Source organism: Erpetoichthys calabaricus, chromosome 4, assembly GCF_900747795.2.
Source record: "Erpetoichthys calabaricus chromosome 4, fErpCal1.3, whole genome shotgun sequence".
NCBI classification, from domain to species: Eukaryota; Metazoa; Chordata; class Cladistia; order Polypteriformes; family Polypteridae; genus Erpetoichthys; species Erpetoichthys calabaricus.
Genome location: NC_041397.2, coordinates 188,810,330 through 188,832,578, shown reverse-complemented (window position 1 = coordinate 188,832,578; position 22,249 = coordinate 188,810,330). Strand labels below are relative to the sequence as shown.

The 22,249-nt window shown below is 39.4% G+C and overlaps 1 protein-coding gene across 1 annotated transcript in view; it reads right to left on the bottom strand.

Moving 5' to 3' along the window:
- Positions 1–22,249, bottom strand: part of gas6 (growth arrest-specific 6) — a 93,577-nt gene that overhangs the window by 30,269 nt on the left and 41,059 nt on the right. The window contains exons 9-12 of the mRNA XM_028800057.2: positions 18,474–18,592; positions 6,571–6,760; positions 2,612–2,776; positions 298–466 (exon numbers count right to left, since the gene is read on the bottom strand). Coding sequence (XP_028655890.1) covers positions 298–466; positions 2,612–2,776; positions 6,571–6,760; positions 18,474–18,592 — 643 coding nt within the window. The remainder of the gene's footprint in view (positions 1–297; positions 467–2,611; positions 2,777–6,570; positions 6,761–18,473; positions 18,593–22,249) is intronic.

Here is a 22,249-nt window from a genome sequence, read left to right as displayed (position 1 = left end):
TTCAGGTCACTTTTATTAAAATATGACTACATCTGTAAAAGAGAACAAAGACAATTGTGCAGACACTGGCCTGATACTGTGACAATCCCATTTTTCTGAATGTCACGATATTAACTGTATACCACAGAAACTAAAATTCTCTGTGAGGGATCAATGATCTTTTTTGTACATCTCAGACCACATACTACTGCAATAAACTATTATGTAGCAATCCATGAAAATTATGTAAGCAAACCCATAGTTTAGAAAACACTGTCTTAGATGTCCACTATATGTCTCTAAATGAAATATACTTACAATAGGTGAAATTAAATAAAGCAAATCCTTTCCCTGGAAAGTAGGATCCCCAACCTTCAGAAGAGAAGCACTGCATTTTATCATTCAGTTTCACTGTTTCTTGAATAGATGAATCCTCTCCAGTTAGCCATTTCCAGTCTTGCATGCAAGCATCAAACCTGGGATTTAACTACAAAGAAAAATACACATTTTAAGTATTTAATGAAAAATGCAAAATCTTGCTTGTTTTAATTCTGCAATCTCCTATATACTGTAACATTCAGAGTACTATAGAACTCCTCTGTAATAGTCCACAAAGTATTATAGAAAGCCATAAAAAATTATTACATTGTTCTAGTACAACACTTTTCTTCACTTTTTTGCTTTTTAGCCTTTTCTTTTCCAGCACTTAAGTATCCAATAGTTAAAAGCCCTAACTAGGACATCTTACATTGCATTGCATTGTTTCTGCAGTACAAGTGAGAGATCTGAACATATTTGATGTTAATGTACAGTATGAACTGAACAGTAAGCTAAATATCTGCAGAATGAAGATTATATTAAAATGAATGGTGAAGGAGGGGGCATAAAAATAACAAAAACCTAGGGGAAAACTGTGGCCACATATGAAACTACAGTATTGTGCTTTGTGTGCTTACAATTTTACTCTGAAAGCCAATGTGCAAAGACTGAGACTAAGTTACTTCATATTCATTTCCATCAAACAAATCATAAGGGTAGAACTCATTCATGTGTGATGTTGTCTTACAAAAGAATACACTTAAAATTGTGAAACCTTTAATTTTTTTTCTTTATCTAATACCAGTGCTGCAGTGATACACAAATTTCAGTGTACAATGGGAGCTTAAGAAACAGTACTTTTTCAATATATTATTGACCATTATTATTGTAATTATCAAGAAAAACATACTTTCCTGAAATAGGAGGTATGTCATTTGGTTTGATTGGATTTTGAGAGGATTTGTGGGATTCTAGGTCAGACATGACCACTCCATTCACTGTTTCTGACTACTCTGCCAGCCAGGGTAGCTAAACTTTGATAAAATAATGTTAAGAAGCAGAACAATGAAAGAGCTGTTTCCACAAAATATGAGGAGTGGCAGCAAACTGGTGTGTGCAGAGGTGGTAGGTAAATATCTAAAATAAGAGAACAATGACTGGGAATTAGTACCATTATTGGTAGCAACATTTATTGAAGCAAAAGTAAGCAAAATTGCACAAAAAGCATTACATTAAGCATCAGTTCCCGCCTTTACAAATAAAAGTAAGACTTACTAGAGTGTGCATCATACATATCTGAATAATTGTGTTAAGATACTGGCAAACGTTTTAGTTAGAAAAACAGGAAATTTCCAAATGTAGTGTGGGCATGCAGAGACTGGGAAAGATACTGTAATCTAGATCTTTAAAATACATGTTGAATTAAGTAGTGTATGCTACTATAGCCTATAATGTCTGTAGAAAAAATAATAAGAATTCAGATGCATTGATGTGGATTTTATGGCATATTCATTTGATTTTTAACCAAGTGCTTCTAGCACAGAATAACCTAGAGGTTTCTGCCTCCACAATGTCTTCATAAGAAAAAAAGAAAAGACAGAGAGATACAAACCTTTGAAAATAAACATAATTCAAAGAATGGACTAATTTATGATATACTGAGCTGCTGCAAAACTAGTGCAGTGTATACTGTGTACTATACTATACAGTGTTCAGACCGCCATTATTTTTACATGCATCACAGCTTCAAGCTGCCTAAAATTTCTTAAGCAAAGTTTTAAACAGAATAAGATCAACTATCTACACTCCTGAACAAAAAATAATTAGGCACAATTTGCTTTAAGCTTATTGATTATCATAGTTACCACTATACTTATCTTCTAGACTTATTTGGTTGAAAGAGTGTATCACTTCAAAGACCATTTATCATGCAATATACTGTAAATATACATACCTGTATCTTTACCCTTCTGCTTATACTTATAAGACAAAATTATATCATTGTCTTACATGTGTGGAGTGGTAGAATGGATGATTTAAACTGTGAAGCCAGCGCATGCTTGTTCAAAATAAAGGTACACTTCAGCAATTCTACACATGTAATTAGCAATAAAAATAGTGTAAACTTCCTATTCCTGTCAATGCTATATGCAGGATTTTTAATAGTTGACATTAATTTCTTTATTAATAACAACACACTCTACTTGGGAAAACCTGGGAAATCAAGATAAGGTTATTTAAAAAATTAAGAAAACAATGACTCAACATGTTTATTGGGCGTGAAATACCAAAGAACATACAGCTGCTTCCCTACCCGATTAACAAGTTGATCTCCCTTAAAAGGTACTCCTCCAACAGTCAAATTAAGTTCATGCAGGCCTTTTTTCAGAGTAAACAGATTCCCAGCAACAGTTATCTTCATTATAGCCTCTTTGTCTATTTTAATAATTAGACTTCTAGATTTCTCCTCCATGGATATCTAACAACCAAAAAGCAAAAAAAATATTGTGAAGTCATTTTTGAATTTGCAAACATATTAAATAGTTCATTAAAATAAGAAAAGAAATAAATTGAATCCATTCTATTTACAAAGTATATCATCTCTTATATATATTTCTCTTCTGGTTCGTCCTGCTTCCACTTCAAAACCGGTCCCACCCACACGCAGCCGACACAGCATTTCTCGATTCCTATTCGTCCTCTTCCAAACCATTCCCCACGCTGCCTGGACAGTTGTATGTTTTTGACACAGCGCAAGCTACTGAAGTATGCTTACAAAATAAAGCAAACTCTGCATGCAGCGAAAATTTACTTCTCCAGCTAGATTCCATGCTCAGAACCATCAACCCCTTCGCTAAATCATACAAACACATGCATGAAATCGCTCAGTCCAATCCAACAGCATCTGTACGAATGGTTTTCAAGGAAAACCCTAGGCAGGATTTACGACGATACAATGCCCCGACATGTCACACCGATGTTGCAGCAATTTTTGTCGGAGAAGATGGTGAACCGCCTGCCGAAAGGGACATTTGCATCTATCCCATAGGCAACTCTTGTAAACAGATTTCCACACTCAATATGAATCCTGTGGTTTACCCACTTTTATTCCCTTACGGAGACATTGGCTGGCACAAAGATTTACAACATGTTCCCGATAAAAGAACCGCCAAGCAAATAAAGCTTACTCAATGCCAATTTTATGCGTACAGATTAGCAATGAGGAATACATTTAGTATTTTGCACTCCAGTGGCAAACTATTCCAACAGTACGTCGTAGATGGGTATGTTAAAACAGAGGGCGCGCGTCTCAGCTATCTCAGATTACATCAACAAGATCTGTGCGTGGAATAATACAAAGGACTATCAGACACACTGCAAGCAAACGCTGAAAATTTCAACGTACGTGTAGGCAAAATGATCATATTACCATCCACATTTCCAGGAAGTCCAAGATACATGCAACAAAACTATCAGGATGCCATGGCCATAGTACGTAAATTCGGAAAGCCTGATTTATTTATCGCTTTCACATGTAATCCTGCTTGGCCTGAAATTCTACATGCACTGTCGGATACCCAAAGACTAGAGCACAGACCTGATATTGTAGTACGAGTCTTTTGGATTAAGCTTAAGGAATTACTTAAAGACATTCTACAACATCTTTTTGGGGTTGTTATTGTTTTCTAGGGTTAGATCTTTCGACTCATTATCTGTCATCTCCACCAAAACACCTATTCACAACTACGTCTTTCAAGAAGTATTTATTTCTTCTTGATTTGTGAATTTCTTTCTCACCTTTTTCCATTCCTATTCTTACACTGCCGTATGCAACGACGGGCGTCGGCTAGTTCTATATAAACAACTAACTCAAAAGTGAAACACAGTACAGTGGAACCTCGGTTCACGACCATAATTCGTTCCAAAACTCTGGTTGTAACCCGATTTGGTCATGAACCGAAGTAATTTCCCCCATAGGACTGTATGTAAATACAATTAATCCGTTCCAGACCATACGAACTGTATGTAAATATATTTTTTTTAAAGTTTTTAAGCACAAATATAGTTAATTATACCATAGAATGCACAGTGTAATAGTAAACTAAATGTAAAAACATTGAATAACACCGAGAAAACCTTGAACAACAGAGAAAACTAACACTGCAAGAGCTCGCACTATAGCGGTACGAACCGCTCGCTAAAAACACTTATTAAATGAGCTTTAAGCACAGGGAAAAAAATGAACATTTGAAAAATCTGTAATTTAATAAACCTCCAAGAAAAGTAACATTGCAATAATGCACGCCACGAACCGATCGCTGTAAACAGAAGTGAAAAAAAGCCCAGCGTATTCTTTAACTGCCTTCTCTGCCTTATGAGTCCAGCCCCCTCTCTCTCTCTGTTGCGCCTGTGTGTGTGTGTGTGTGTGTCTCTCTTGCACGCCTGTGTGTGTGTGTGTGTGTGTCTCTCTCGCTCTCTCTCTCTGGCTCACTCGCTTGCTGCACAGGGAGAGACTGAACACGTGCGGAAATCATCAGCTCGCACAAACCGAAAGGGAAACTGGCTTGTTCATACACCGAGTGTGCGGTCGTGAACAGATGCAAAAGTTTGGCAAACTTTTTGGTTGTAAACCGATTTGTACGTGTTCCAAGATGTTCATGAACCGAGGTTCCACTGTACTTGTATTGAATTGGAATCATTCCCTGAATAAAAAACTGCCGCAAATATAGTGACAGTGCTAGAGCTGTCTTCAGGACACCAGCACTGTGATGCTGCAGTGATAATCACTATGCTGCAAAATCATTTAAGTAAAACTTGTTCCATTATTAACAGAAAATCTCACACTAGATAACATTTGGTCAACTTTGCAGTGCAAACATCAGGTATCATGTCACAAGCTAATGTATTAATTTGACCAATTTGCTGTTTTACCCTGCCTGGATATATGATACACAAAAGTATAGGGTGATCTAGATCTAACTATGCAACTTTTAATGCAATGCAATAATTCCATAGTTAGATCTGGACCACCCTATACTGTATATACTTTGATATCTACTTTGTTTAGTAAGGATGCAAATAATAAAAAACATTTAAACATTTTGTCAATTTGAAGATAAAATCCATTAAGGAAAGTAAAAAATTTTATTTTTTGTGTATGTTAACTTACTCCCTTGTTTTTTATATTGATGACCATTTTTAATCTCATGTTTTCATATAGAACAAAGGTAAAAAAAGTTTATAACAGCAAAGCAGTCTACGGTGACCAATGCTGGACCACAGTGAACAATGTCAAAATCATCCATGAAAAAAAAAAAAACAACAAAAAAACCCCCACACTATTCGTGTCACAAGATGCACATGTCAGTCATATAGTCCTGTGCGCATAACTTACAAGATGGATACATTTTTTTTACTAAAATATTGTTAGGTAAATGCTTCTAGGTGCCGGGCAAAAACAGGAAAGACAGTTCACACAGGACTGAGCTGTTGAACTGAAGACAGGACTCTTGACCAGTGAATGACCCATGTGAATTGTGTTTCCCTGTTATGCTTTGTGCTAATATTCCCAGAAGTAGTTAACAAAATTTGAGCAAAATATGCATGCGACAGGGTATCTGACATGTGGATTATGTGACATGAGTAACGTGAGATTTTTTTTATGGACGTATTTATATTGTTTGCTATGATCCAGTGTTGGGTCACCATAAGCTGCCATTCTATCTCTTTTTATCAGTCATCTCTACAAAACACATGCCTTTACATACACATACAAAAAATACCTTTTGTTGGGTGGAGTATTCCTTTAAATGACCAAAACTTGCATTTCATAACAATGCATTCTTTGTCCGTTTGGATTAGCATGCATTGAAATAATATCATTTTTTAGTGCGACCCTCCCTTAAAAGGGTCAGTTACTTCTAGGAATTTTCTGTAATGGAAGACAAGTGTGCATGTGTGTAAACTAAAAACTGGCATACTCTAAATTTCCTACATAGGTCTTATTAAAAGCATTTCCACATGCTTTGTTTTAATATCAAAATATCTACAAAAAGCTGGACGATAAGAGAGACCAAAAATTGCATGAACTGACTTAAAAACCAGTGGGTTACAATTTCAACAACTGAAGCTCAGAATTACAGTTCAGACCAAGAGCACAGCCAGTACTTGGAAACACTGTTTGGGTCTTCCATTAAAGATGCATGAAAACACTACAATGAATAATTCAAAGGAAAAGAAGCTGAATAACGATTATGAGCTTAGAGTGATTACCTTATGCCATTTACCATCATTTATCACAGGTCCACTGCTAGTGACTCGACTAATTTGATCATATTTCAGCTGTAGCTCCAATCTTCCATTGCGAACAGCAAGCACTATCCAAGAACTGTTCAGATGTCCGCCAGCAAAGAAGATGACTCCCTCTGGATCAAATGTTCTTAAATCAAATTCTGCTGTGAACCTAAAATTGGATATTACAAATTCATTTATTTTTAGGTTAAAAATTATTTGCTTAATAAACAATTAAACTCTGCACATACTGTGCAAGTGAACTTTGTTATATACTTTATTACACTTAGCAATTTCCTGCTGACCAAACAGAACTAATACAAAGAGTATTCTGCTTCCTTATAATTGCTAGTTAAATACAAAATAAATCCTTTAAAGATGGCTTTATCAAATTGAGGTAATTTTGCTATTTAAAATGCTGTGTAAATATTTTATCATAACATATTTGTAGCAAATAAGAATGCCACTTTGAAATAGTTTTTTCTTATTGCATTAGGAAAATTCTTTCTAAAACATATTTTTGCAATAAAGATATTAAGGTCTACAATAAACCAAAATTAACTTCACACTTTACTTTATTGAAGTAATAATAATAATAATAAATTTTATTTATATTGCACTTTATATTTTAGCAATCCCAAAGTGCTACAGAGTAAAAATAGAATAATAAAAACATAAGAATCTATAAAATACTTTAACAAAATGTCTTTTTAAAAAGATGAGTTTTTAGGTTTCGCTTAAAGGCCTCAGTCGGCTGTGGGGCTCTCAGGTAATCAGGGAGGGCATTCCACAGCCTCGACGCCACAGATGAAAACGCCCTATCACCCATGCTGCTGAGCTTAGTTCTGGGGACTTGAAGTGTGTTAGTGTGTACAGAGCGGAGGGAGCGTAAGGAGGTATGAGGGGTAAGGAGTTCCTGTAAATAAAGAGGGGCATGTCCATAAATGCACTGATGGGTAAGAAGGGAGACCTTATACTCTATTCTGAATGAAACAGGGAGCCAGTGAAGGGTTTTCAGAATGGGGGTAATGTGATCATGCTTTCGCACCCTCATCAGGATCCTGGCAGCGCTATTCTGAATATACTGGAGTCTCTGGATACTCTTGCCAGGAATCCCGATGAGGAGCGCATTACAGTAATCCAGCCTGGAAGAGACAAAGGCATGGATGAGCTTCTCTGCATCTGCCAGGTTGAGTAATGGGCGTAGTTTGGCGATGTTCTTGAGATGGTAAAAAGATGACTTACAGAGATATTTGATGTGGGTGTCAAAAGTAAGTTGGGAGTCCATTTTAACACCCAAATTAGTAACAGATGTTGAAAGAGGAATATTTTGGCCAGAGAAAGTAATACTGGTGATGGTAGAAGAGCGGAGATGATGTGATGTGCCAACTAAGATGGCTTCTGTTTTATATTTATTCAGCTGAAGAAAATTGAGCCTCATCCATGCCTCTATCTCCTCCAGGCAGGTAGTCAATGTAGATGTTGGCAAAGGAGCAGTAGAGGAGGTGGGAGTAGTCCTGAGATAAAGCTGAGTGTCATCGGCATAGCAATGGAAAGATAAACCATGTCTGCTAATGACAATTCCAAGGGGGAGCATGTAGATGGTAAAAAGGATAGGGCCCAGCACAGAGCCCTGTGGAACACCACAGGTGACGTTGTGGGTGTGGGACTTTGCGCTGCCAAGGGCGACATGCTCAGTTCTGCCAGTCAGGTATGATGTAAACCAATTTAGAACATTTCCTGAGAGTCCAATAGTGTATTGCAGGCGGTGAAGAAGGATGTTATGGTCTATTGTGTCAAAAGCAGATGTCAGGTCAAGGAGAATAAGTAGTGAAGGCGAACCAGTATCTGCTGTCATCAGAAGATCATTGGTGACCATGACCAGGGCTGTTTCGGTGCTATGGTCAGGGCGAACACCAGACTAAAACTTTTCAAACAGGTTATTCAGTTTGAGATGATCATGAAGTTGTGCTGCAACTATTTTTTCCAGAACTTTAGAAAGAAATGGAAGATTGGAGATGGGCCTATAGTTAGAGAGAACTTCAGGATCCAAGGTGGATTTTTTCAGTAGAGGTCTGATGACAGCAGTTTTTAGTGCAGAAGGAATATGGCCAGCCAGGAGGGAATGATTTATGATCCTGGTGATAAGTAGAGAGACGGCAGAAATGTTGGCCCTCAACAAGGGTGAGGGGATAGGGTCCAGGGAACTAGTAGACAGTTTAATTTTCCTGATGACATCCTCCACCTCTTCCCGTGTGGCAACAGAGAAAGAGCAAAGGGGCTGGACAGTCTCAGACAATGAGTCAACAGTTGGGAAGGGCAAGTAGCTACATGCTGGATAGACAAGTCTACTTTATGTTCCACAATCTGTTACAGTTTTTCCTTGTGAATTCCTAGGCATTTTAGGCTTCTCAAGAGATAAAATCCATCAACTGTACCCTGTGTCCTATTGGAGGAGCACAGGAGGAATCCTATCTACACATCCAACCCAAACAACCTCCACTGGCTCCCCTTCTCCACAACAGCAACAATTGTACTTAGAGGTCCACCTTATTGCTGAGTTCTACACTGTCATAAAACGTGATCTGAGCTTCAATCAGGCTGTTTATGCAGTACTTATATTTCATTCTTTTCGTCACTACTTTATCTATCCTTGTAACTGGCTGTTCTTAAGAGAAAACAACACATGTACAGACAGTGATTTTTAAAGCAGATATGGAGGTACCAAAAGACTATGAGTGAGTAAGAGAATAAGTAGGATTGATGATTTCTGTGACTTTGAATACAGCATGACAGCAGATGTAAGATGTATAAGCACCACTGCAGCAACGATCACACATTGCATTGTCATAGGAAGAACAAAAATGTGAAAAAATGCAAAAACATCCAGCCATTGGTAATCCTATGGTTGGAAGGAGTAATTTTACTAAATTAGTTGTTGAAGGCTGTTACAACTTATACAGAGTAGCAAAGAGGTTCAAATAAATCAAATAAAACTGAGTGAAGCATTGAAAGAAGGCATTCAGAATGAATACTGCTACAAGTCTAGGGATGTTCAACAATGACAACTAATTCAGGATAATGCAATCATTTCCCCATTAACAACAACACAATCAATCCATACATATGATGGATGGAGCTTCACCAACAGCAAATCTGCAACAATTATGAGATATATTATTAGAAACGCAGGTTACTACTCCCATGCCAGTGTAGAAAGGCAGGGACTATCAAAAAACAGAAAGGTCTATGAATCCACACAGCAGCAAAAAAAGTTTTTGAGTGCTCACCGACGCCTTGCTGTTGAAAATAGGGAAGAAGATGACCAGGCAGACCAAGAATGCAGCAAGGCGCCAGATGCTCAATATCACCGCCGCTGGAGGCAAGATGGGGAATGGCCGCACCTCTCAATAGAAAGGAGCTCTGAACAATGGCATCGAAGAAGTGGTACAGTACATGCTGGATCCAGGATCGACATGTCCCATGAATATTTAATGTGTTTCTCGTACTTGTACTTCTTAAAGGGAGAATATCCGGAGGCCCAGAGATGATGGTTAATTCTGAAAAACGTTCAAGTGCTGAGGACTTCGCCCAGCTGTTTGCTGGAGAGGGACATGTGACCTTCCCTGAGGGATAATGGGATGTAGGAGGTCAGTGGTGGCCCTCAGACTGCCTAAAACACAGCCCAATGAACTCAAGCTCCCAAAAGGGGATGGGGGGGGGTGAGCTGCAGTCAAGTTGCGTTGAATGAAGGTAAGGAGGGTCAGGGGGTGACTGTGTGGTCTGCTGACAAACGGAAACAGGCGGATCTCAGTCAGCAAATTGATAACCTCCGAAACTCCATTTCCCGTAAGCCTCCACAACAAGTGACTGAGCATGTGCCAGACAGGCTCTTATTCTACAGCTCGCAGCCAAGGAGAAGGGATATGTCTGTGTTTGAGCCCTCTGCCGTCTGAAATAATCAATGTTGGAGATTTTGATGTATGGGAACTGGAGAGGTGCTCCAGTCCTTGAGGTTTTTGTTACAGATCATCGGGATTATGAAGATGATAATTGAGGAGCTGGGGATGATGGCTGAGGCACCCCTACAGTAGGCAGAAGACTACCTGTGGAGGGCTGGACGAGACAGATTGGCTTATTAGAGCTGGTGTCCTGGTAGTCCAGGCCCATACTATCCTGGTGATGGTCACACACAAAACAAAAGAGGTGCAGACAATACGGGGTCGCTCTTTGTCTCATAGAGAGATGCTTATCATCGCCACATGCCAAATTATCAAAGAGATCCGCAATGGAAACGGAGGGTCTCCTGATATGGGGATATTGGGGAGCTGGAGCACCCCCTGGTGTCCACGGGCTAATTAAGTGATGGAAAGAAGTAGAATGACAGTTCTGCGATCTGCTGTATGACAGCCCTGGACTCTGCTGTGCACAACCTTCTAGTATTGGCTGATGGCAACATGAAAGTTATTGCGATTTGTGTCTTTCATACAGCAAACAGGATACAGAATGCACGTGTGACAAAAGGAGGTGCATCCCTGCACAAAGTGAACTGCATATAAGTGCAAAATACACTGATACACACTGATATGGCACAAAAAAATTAGTGTCAAGCCAAACACAGGAGGCGCATCACTGGTGAAGACACTGAAGTGCATACAACATCGAAAGGCAGGCATCAATATGAGGTATTAACCGGAGAAATTAAACTGTAACTTCTGGCATGTCAGACACACTCCACAACAAAGACTACAGCAACGACAAAGACTCACAGATTCTACTCATATGAATACATTGCCTTTACATCCATCAATCAATATTTGTTTGAGAAGCACCACTTTAAAAAGTTAGACTGGCAATATGTTAATTTTGAAGCGCTATTTTTTTAATTTTGAAAATAAAAGAAAATGTTGCCCAAATGGAAAGGTTCAATGTGTTCAATATAAACTACCAGAAGTAATAAATGACATTATAACTTGAAGGGCAAGAAAAAAACTATTTCTTATCTTTTGCATCAATAGGAGCATATTTCTTTAAATACTCTATGAAGATGGAAAGATAAAAATAAATACAACTGTAACTACCAGGGAGACAGTTGCTTGCAGCAGCTGTGTCTACATCATCAGAAGATCCATACACAACAGCTATCTTGTTAGAGCTGAGAAGCTTTTTAAGTGCCTGTTGAGTAGCAGCAGCCCCCCTATGGGAATGCACAGTGCACTGAGGAACCAAAGCAGTACAGTCTTGGGAAATTTTCATATTCACTCCCCATTTGTGTATTTTAGTGTCAATTTGTGTATTTTAGCTTGCCAATGAACATTTCAGGAATTAGAAAATAGTTTATACTGATAAAGAAAGAAACCATTCGTCCAGATAGTAAATTCCATTCTGGTGCTGTAATGGCAATCCTTAAGACAAAAAATTTACTGCTTATACTTGTGATATTGTTAATATTTAAGTTTGTAGGCTAAGTGAAAAAATAAAAGATGACTGAATATTCAATTACACCCTCTTAAAAATCTGTGTCATGTCATGACAAAGACAGTTCATTAAGGGCAAGCTTCTGCAAGTTGTTCTTTCTCATTTTAATGTAGTTCAATTGAAATGAATGAATCTGAATGAAATGCCATAATTTTGGGAATAATGCTAAACACGTGGACTACATATGACTATATATGATATTCTTTATAGAATGTAGTATTTTTATCAGAGCTTAGTTTAATGTAAGCATTAAGTAGCCATATGAAGTACCATAACGTAACATTTTCAAACCAGCTTTATCCAAGTCAAGGTCATGGTGGGCCTGATCCTAGCCTTGAAATGCTAGGTACAAGGCAGGAAACAGGCCTTTACTAAGGTGCCAGTCCATCACAAAGCACCTCACGCCTACACCTAAACTCACATAGAGGCCATGTTGGATCCATCCGTTAACCTAACCAGCACAACTAAACCCCACATAAGCAAATGGAGTATGTGCAGACTTCACATGCAAAATGTCCAGGAGCAGGATTTAAACACAGCATACAGGAAAATAATTATTAAAACAGAAATACCATTTATAAAGAGGAAACATATACTATATAAGCTGCAAGGCATGTGTGAGGAATACGGGAAAATATGGTATTTTAGTACTTTAATTCAAGACTATATCTACGTTTACATGAACCCAAATATTTAGTTTAGGTAATTGGTGTGACAGCTAATAAAACACCTTTATGTAATTATAGCCATATATACAGCATAATCTAAATTTAACTTTGGTCACAATAAAGTGAGTCGTTTTGACAATTCACAATGCGCGGGTGTCTTTGTTGTCAAAGTGCAAATGCTGCATGATAAGAGGCATTGTATCTTTGATTGCCGGTACAACAAATAGTTCTGACCAGGCATCAACCACAGCACCAACTGTGGTCATTGCTGCTCTTGTGAAAAGAATGGAGATAAAACGCCATCAACTCAGAGAGTGACTGAGAAAATAAAACTGAATAAAAAAACAGACTTTTACAAATAGAAAAATGTATAATGGGTGTTACAGACTCAAATCAAATGTATGTTTTTATTATATAATAATAATAATAACAGCTCACTTCTCAAAATGGAAAATGTGGGGAAGGCCTGGAATAGAACCTCCAACCTCTTGATTTAGAAGCAGCTGTTCTTACCTCTAATCCACCCATGCAACTGATAAATGGTTTTTACATATTGACAACAACATGTAAATTGAATAATTTCTTTGGTTATATTCTTGAATAAAGGTGCACTTGTTTTGTTATACCTCCTGTGAAAGTGTTTATTTGATATTTGGACTTCATTCTTCACACATTATACACTTTATGTCAGCATTCTGTCATTAATATAACATGAAAAAAGTTTCTGTTTTAGTTATGTGTTTCTTGCTTCCCATTTCCTGTCATCCTACATTTACCCAAATCATTGTAGAAATGGAACACACATGAAATGTATGTATTAAGAAAAATGATATATTATTTACCCTATACAAGTCCAAGCATCTCACACCCATATAAACAGACTTGAGCTGGGAGAACTTCAGCTGCCTCAGTGGGGGATGGGATAGCAGGCTGCTTGCTGCTTGAGCTGATTGACACATTTGCAAAACAACAATGCCGATGCAGAGGTGTGAAGGAATTTAAGGTGGCCCGGAATTACGACTTTTTTCATAGGCTTCAGGAATTTTAGTGTTAAGAATGTTAATGAACTATCAAAGAGACCAGCTGAGGGATAGCGTTACAAGACACCAGGGCCCACTAGATGGAGTTCTAGGATAGCTTCCCCAGGGCACAGGTGAGGCCACCCCTGTCTTCAGAAGTAATTCCAGGGATTGGCAAAATATGAACTCAGGATGACATTTATAGCTGCGTCAAGGCCAGAAGCCAAATTGAACAGAGAACTTAGAAAAGTGATCCAACTGGCAGAAGAAAGCAAAACATAGAGTATACTTAGAAAAAGAGACAGAAACTGACACAAAGAGAGAGATGGAAAATTAGGCAAGTGTGTTTGTACTAGAATTGCAGAAGGCAGATGAGCTGGCTCACATACATCATTTGACAAATATCGATAACTGTAGAAGCATGCACTGAGAAGCAGCATATTATTTATTTTCTGTATTTGTCATATACTTTGTGCATGTTTGCTTGTTTCTATCTCTGCTTTGTATGCAGTATGTTTTTAATAAAATACAGTAATCCCTCGCTATATCGCGCTTCGCCTTTCGCGGCTTCACTTCATTGCGGATTTTATATGTAAGCATATTTAAATATATATCGCGGATTTTTTGCTGGTTCGCGGATTTCTGCGGACAATGGGTCTTTTAATTTCTGGTACATGCTTCCTCAGTTGGTTTGCCCAGTTGATTTCATACAAGGGACGCTATTGGCAGATGGCTGAGAAGCTACCCAACTTACTTTTCTCTCTCTCTCTTGCGCTGACTTTCTCTGATCCTGACCTAGGGGGATTGAGCAGGGGGGCTGTTCGCACACCTAGACGATACGGACGCTCATCTAAAAATGCTGAAAGATTATCTTCACGTTGCTACCTTCTGTGCAGCTGCTTCCTGAAGCAACATGCTGCACGGTGCTTCACATACTAAAAAGCTCGAAGGGCACGTATTGATTTTTGCTTGTTTGTTTTTCTCTGTCTCTCTCTATATCTCTCTCTCTCTCTCTGCTCCTGACGGAGGGGGTGTGAGCTGCCGCCTTCAACAGCTTTGTGCCGCGGTGCTTCGCATACTTAAAAGCCAAACAGCCCTATTGATTTGTTTGCTTTTCTCTATCTCTCTGACATGATCTGCTCCTGATGCGCACTCCTTTGAAGAGGAAGATATAGTTCGCATTCTTTTAATTGTGAGACGGAACTGTCATCTCTGTCTTGTCATGGAGCACAGTTTAAACTTTTGAAAAAGAGACAAATGTTTGTTTGCAGTGTTTGAATAACGTTCCTGTCTCTCTACAACCTCCTGTGTTTCTGCGCAAATCTGTGACCCAAGCATGACAATATAAAAATAACCATATAAACATATGGTTTCTACTTCGCGGATTTTCTTATTTCGCGGGTGGCTTGTGACGATGAGGGTTCGGCTCCATGCTCCCATCTTCTGTTTGGGAGCCCTTGAACCCAACACCGTCGGTAAAGTCACCGATGAGCTAGACAGTGGGGCAATAAACAATTGAGCAAGAGGATGGTTATAAAGTGCAAAGTGCTTTTATTAAAACAAAACAAGTGTTCAAATAAAGTGCTGTGGAGTTGATTGAACAATTCAAATAAATAATCCAATAAAAGAAAAGTGGAGGTTAAACTCCAAACAAAACAATCCTTTAAAACAACGAGGTAAAATGTTACTGGAAGCAGTCTTTTAAAAACAAACGATAAACCCGGTGCTTCTTCACTTTAGACTGGCGATTCCCCTGCTACACCCGTCTGGGCTACTCAACAGACGAGACGCCTTTTTGCAGCTGGCCTTCTGCCTACTCCTGCCACAGTTGTCCGACTTGCCTCACCGATCCTCAGCTCCGGTCGGCTCCTTCAGACAACGACATGGGACTCCCTCCCACGGCCAAGGCTCTCACGTGGAGGACACCCTATCCCATGTCAAGACTCATGCTGCCATCCGCGGAGAATCTTCCGCCTTCCTGTCACTCCCGTCCTTCAAACAAAACTCTGCGGGAGCGACAACAACTACTACGCACGAGGTGTCGGCCTAACACCCATGCTACCATCCCAACTGCTGTGAGCCTTTACTCGCTCGTTTTCCTGCACCGGCGCACGCTCTCTCTCGCTTCCTCCCATAACCTCCGTCTTTCTTTCACCTCGTTCACCTGTCTCTTTTCTTTCTTTTCTCTCCCTTAACTGACTCGGGCTTCCCTTTATACCGAGGGACATAGCAGCTGTAGCATATTAGCCACAGGAGCAATCACGGATGTGGGCAGTCTCTCACCTGTGCACTTAGGTGAGAACCGCCCACACCGCAGATCGCCCTGCGGCTTGCTACAACCACCACACCCCTTCCTAAACCGCGAGCGCGGCGATTATTTATTTAAATAAAACGGCCTTTGCTGCAAGAGCTGTGGACCCATAACACCACATTCCACCCTCCATAAAACTCCAGTTGCATGGGAAGGCTCCACACCACTACACTACCAACCCAATGCAACTGGAGACCAGGTCCACAGCTCGGCCACTCTACACTGCACTAAAATAAAAGCACTAAAACAATCAATCCCCACAATAAAATCAACCCAAGCCCCCCTTCATTAAAACAGGACATTAAAAGAATAAGAACTCTTCAAAAGACAAATAAAAACCAGCAATAAATAAATGTCCATAAAAAGCTCTGTCGTTTAAAAATGTCCTCCTCCGGCTTGGGTACATGGGTCCTTTACAAAGTCAGGTACCAATCCCGCTTGCTGCTCTGTTTCCTCTTCTGTCCCCACTGCTAGCTCATCCCACCGCTGCCACCAAATGTGACGATGTGGGTTCAGCTCCATGCTCCCATCGGTTGTTTGGGAGCCCTTGAACCCAACACCGTCGGTAATGTCACCGATGAGCTAGACAGTGGGGCAATAAACAATTGAGCAAGAGGATGGTTATAAAGTGCAAAGTGCTTTTATTAAAACAAAACAAGTGTTCAAATAAAGTGCTGTGCAGTTGATTGAACAATTCAAATAAATAATCCAATAAAAGAAAAGTGGAGGTTAAAATCCAAACAAAACAATCCTTTAAAACAACGAGGTAAAATGTTACTGGAAGCAGTCTTTTAAAAACAAACGAAGTGAAGTGCTTCTTCACTTTAGACTGGCGACTCCCCTGCTACACCCGTCTGGGCTACTCAACAGACGAGACGTCTTTTTGCAGCTGGCCTTCTGCCTACTCCTGCCACAGTTGTCCGACTTGCCTCACCGATCCTCGGCTCCGGTCGGCTCCTTCAGACAACGACATGGGACTCCCTCCCACGGCCAAGGCTCTCACGTGGAGGACACCCTATCCCATGTCAAGACTCCTGCTGCCATCCGCGGAGAATCTTCCGCCTTCCTGTCACTCCCGTCCTTCAAACAAAACTCTGCGGGAGCGACAACAACAACTACTACGCACGAGGTGTCGGCCTAACACCCATGCTACCATCCCAGCTGCTGTGAGCCTTTACTCGCTCGTTTTCCTGCACCGGCGCACGCTCTCTCTCGCTTCCTCCCATAACCTCCGTCTTTCTTTCACCTCGTTCACCTGTCTCTTTTCTTTCTTTTCTCTCCCTTAACCGACTTGGGCTTCCCTTTATACCGAGGGACATAGCAGCTGTAGCATATTAGCCACAGGAGCAATCACGGATGTGGGCAGTCTCTCACCTGTGCACTTAGGTGAGAACCGCCCACACCGCAGATCGCCCTGCGGCTTGCTACAACCACCACGCCCCTTCCTAAACCGCGAGCGCGGCGATTATTTATTTAAATAAAACGGCCTTTGCTGCAAGAGCTGTGGACCCATAACACCACATGGCTCTGGAACGCAACCCCCGCGATGGAGGAGGGATTACTGTACTCCTTTTAGGCCTTCTTAGTATTGTTATTATGGAGTGTCACTACAAGGGGACTTTCACTTGTTTGTAACATTATGTATATATTATTTATCGATGCCCTATCAAGGCTGTGCTTCTGACTTTTTCCCACTCTAACTTCATATCATTCTATAACCTGATTATCTGGGTTCTGAAATGTATTGTTAATGTGTAATTAATTTAATGAGTGTGTCATCTTATTAACATGCATATAGAAGTGATGACTAATAATGAGCAATGGGAAAAATAAAGGCATAAACATGAATGTCAGTAAATGCAAGATATAAACTACACTGTAACCTAGGCTATCTAGTTTAAAGTATTATTATCAGAGAATGGGCCTAAAGTTTTAATGATAGATTCTTTGCTACTTTGGATGTGTTAGGTAATTTTTACCAGGAAAGTAACTGTAGTACTTCAGAAAATCTGAATATATAGCATATGCCTTACCTTTTGAACTCCTCACTGACTGAATCATCAAAATATTTATTCAGCTACTACAACTACAGTAACTCTGTTGTATCAAATTGCTCAATTATCAGCATTTTATTCATTATAAACCTGCATCTGTTCTTTTACACAGAAAAAAAGTGATCAGACAAATACTGTATGTATTTTTTCAAGAATGTACAGATACAGGCAAGCCAACTAGGCAAAAATAAACAAAACAGGTACTGTAGCTAAGAAAATCTCACCTTGACAAGTCACATGAACAATGATTTATGCTTTGATTGCAAGAAGAGAAGGCAAATACATTTTAGTTTGAAACAGAGAACTGAAGTATAAGCGATTATAGTCATAAAATAAAACTTGAACCAATTCTCACCCAGTGTATTCTTTTCTTCTAAATCGCAAGCGAACCACAGGAACTCCACTAAACATTCTTCCTAGATACAGTGTTTTCACATTTTTGTTTGTAGACAGAAATTGGCAGGGTTGTATAACCTACAATTGTTAAAAAAAAAAAAAAATAGAAATGAGTTACTGTCAATTTGCAATATCAAAGTTATCAATGTTTATTTTAGTTATAAGCTTTTACAACAATTTTAAATCACAACAAGAATTTTTGCAACACTTTTGAGAGTTACAGCAAATGGTTCTGGTTGCAGCTGTTCTTTCTAACAAAATGTTATGTACAGTAACTAGGCAGCACAAATTTATGGGATTAAAATCTGAATATTTAAGGCACCACTCTTATGGTTGAGGAAATCATAATTTATAACTAATGCTAAATAGTAACAAGAGAATAAAATTTGAATTCTAGGCTCAAATTAGCTCTAGACCAAAGATGAGCAATGATACTTTGCATGAAGGACATATTGCTATACCACCACATACAACCGTGGGATAGTCAAGAAGATCGGGCCAATGACTTGGATGTAGGTTCCTTGGACCACAGGGTCTAAGATTGTTACTGAGATGGAAGGTAGTCTTACAGTAGTTCCTTTATACTGTATATATATGTATATATATATATATATATATATATATATATATATATATATATATATATATATATATATATATATATATACACACATATATATCCATCCATCCATTTTCCAACCCGCTGAATCCGAACACAGGGTCACGGGGGTCTGCTGGAGCCAATCCCAGCCAACACAGGGCACAAGGCAGGAACCAATCCTGGGCAGGGTGCCAACCCACCGCAGGACACACACAAACACACCCACACACCAAGCACACACTAGGGCCAATTTAGAATCGCCAATCCACCTAACCTGCATGTCTTTGGACTGTGGGAGGAAACCGGAGCGCCCGGAGGAAACCCACGCAGACACGGGGAGAACATGCAAACTCCACGCAGGGAGGACCCGGGAATCGAACCCAGGTCCCCAGGTCTCCCAACTGCGAGGCAGCAGCGCTACCCACTGCGCCACCGTGCCGCCCACACATATATATATATAGATATATATATATTAGAAACATTAATATCACTCTAGTTTGTCTGCTGCACCAGAAGCTGGGGTTGGACATATCCTGACCATTTTTTTTTTCTTCAATTTGCTTCCTTACACTCTTTGTAACTAAATTCCTAATATAAACAACACAAGTTTAGTTCTGCTTATCTAAAAAAGTGGGACAAGGTGAATATCACACGAATAATACCTAAGGCTACGTTAATTACATTCATAATAATGGCTAAAACTAACACCAACTTGTTTGATCTTGCAGCACCTCTGAAGAAATAAAATAGTAAATGAAAGGAGGTCAAAGCTAAGTTAGAAGGAGCTAGAAGAGGCAATAGACAAATATTCTCCGGCAATTGGTTGAAATTAAAATGGAAATTATTAGTTTATGATTTAAGAGAAAACTTGACACAATAGTTTAAGAATGTCAAACCTATCCACAACAATTCAATTGCTCTTTTTCACAAAAAATTAGACACCTCCACCCCCCCAAAAAGTCACTGAGATCTTACAACCCCAAGTCAGAAAAAGTTGGGATGGTATGGAAAATCCAAATAAAAAAAAAAATCAGCAATTCTTAAATTTACTTTCACTTTTATTTCATTGCAGACAATATGCTCCCAGGGTATGTTATGTTTTGTCTGGTCAACTTCATTTAATTTGTTAATATACTTCCATTCCTGAATTTCAGGCCTGCAACACATTCATAAAAAATTGCAACGGTAAATCATTCATCACCATTCCTTCTCAAAACACCTTAAAGACATTATGGCACTGAGGATATCAAGCGATAAAGCATCCCAGGTGTTACTTTTCCTGCAAACACATCTTAAGGTGTGCAACAGTATGGGGTTTTATTTTCCATACCATTTCAATGTTTTCTGATTTGGGGTTGTATTTTTGGAACATTCGATTTCATGGTCCTTGCAGTTTCAAAAAGAACTACACAATTGCAAGCTGCTTCCTTTGAAACCCCATACTCTGCATGAGCTTACGTTTGGGAATTTTAACACTGCATCTCTAAGTGGTTGACTTTTTTCTTGTATACTACAAAGGCTTATTCCCGCTACACAAATATATTTTTATGCTATTCTTGTGATTATGATTCCTGATGGAAAAAAGACGCACATAGGCTACAGTTTTCCAATTTCAGAAAGTATTATCTTTATTTTTTAAATCAGTGTTTAAAGTATCTGTTACGTTTTATAGATAATATTTTGATACAGTGTTAACTTTAATGTATAGCTTGGTTGCAGTGTTTGTTTGCATGGGTCAATTGGTGTGGGTGAGTGTACATGATAACATCTTCCAGGTTTGACTCCTACCCTGGGCTCCATGCTGCTAACATAAACTTTGCATGTTTTCTTAATACACTGAGTACATGTGTAATTCTACCTTATATAAATAGGTGTCAGCCTGCATAGCAGTAAGATGCACGTAATTCACAGGGAAAATACCACAGTAATCCAAATTGCACTAGAATTAATGGCATGTTGCCATCTGAATGTAAATATATGTGCATCTACAATGTGAACCCATCCATTTTAGGTATCAGCTTCGTCCAATTCAAGACCAAAAGTTTGTATACATGTCCCAAAAAAAATCACAGCCACACGATAGACACACAAAGTACAAATGACTATGATTTTCACAAGACTCTGTATTTTCAGTACAAAGGCAACATTGGGCAGAAAGCAGGAAACAACTTTGGGTGGCTCACCAGCCCATCACAGTACACAAGGACAAACACAATCACACTCTGTCACTCTGGGGCAATTAAAATTTATTAATGAAAAACAGACTATTGATGTACAGTATATTGTTATGTTTTGCACAAGCTTCTTTCACTAAAGGATTATCCATCCATCCATCCAGTATCCAACCCGCTGAATCCGAACACAGGGTCACGGGGGTCTGCTGGAGCCAATCCCAGCCAACACAGGGCACAAGGCAGGGAACCAATCCCGGGCAGGGTGCCAACCCACCGCAGGACACACACAAACACAACCACACACACCAAGCACACACTAGGGCCAATTTAGAACCACCAATCCACCTAACCTGCATGTCTTTGGACTGTGGGAGGAAACCGGAGCGCCCGGAGGAAACCCACGCAGACACGGGGAGAACATGCAAACTCCACGCAGGGAGGACCCGGGAAGCGAACCCGGGTCTCCTAACTGCGAGGCAGCAGCGCTACCCACTGCGCCACCGTGCCGCCCACTAAAGGATTATGCTTTTCATAAACCACAGAAAAAAAAAATCAGCAAACAAAATCTGTCAGTTTCATCTTAGTTTGGTACAGAATTCAGCGTTTCTCTGTCCAATAGCCAACTATGTGAACTCAAAAAGACAATTACTAAAACACATCTAAACTGACTTTTAAATATATGTATTGGGTTAAACTTTCAGCAGTATCAAAAATAACACTTTTGAAAATGTGCACATATGGAATGGGTCCCCACATTATTATGAAAAACTATTTTGAGTGGACTATATAATAGTTCCACAATGCAGGGCTCAAGACTACATCTAACAGTTACAAATGTGAACCTTAACAAAATAGCACACAGGTTTTAGCTCATTGCACCTGATAGCTTTTCTTTCTTCCATGAACAAACCTTCACCTGCCAACCCACACTGCACCACTCTAGGTTGACTCTGTTTACAG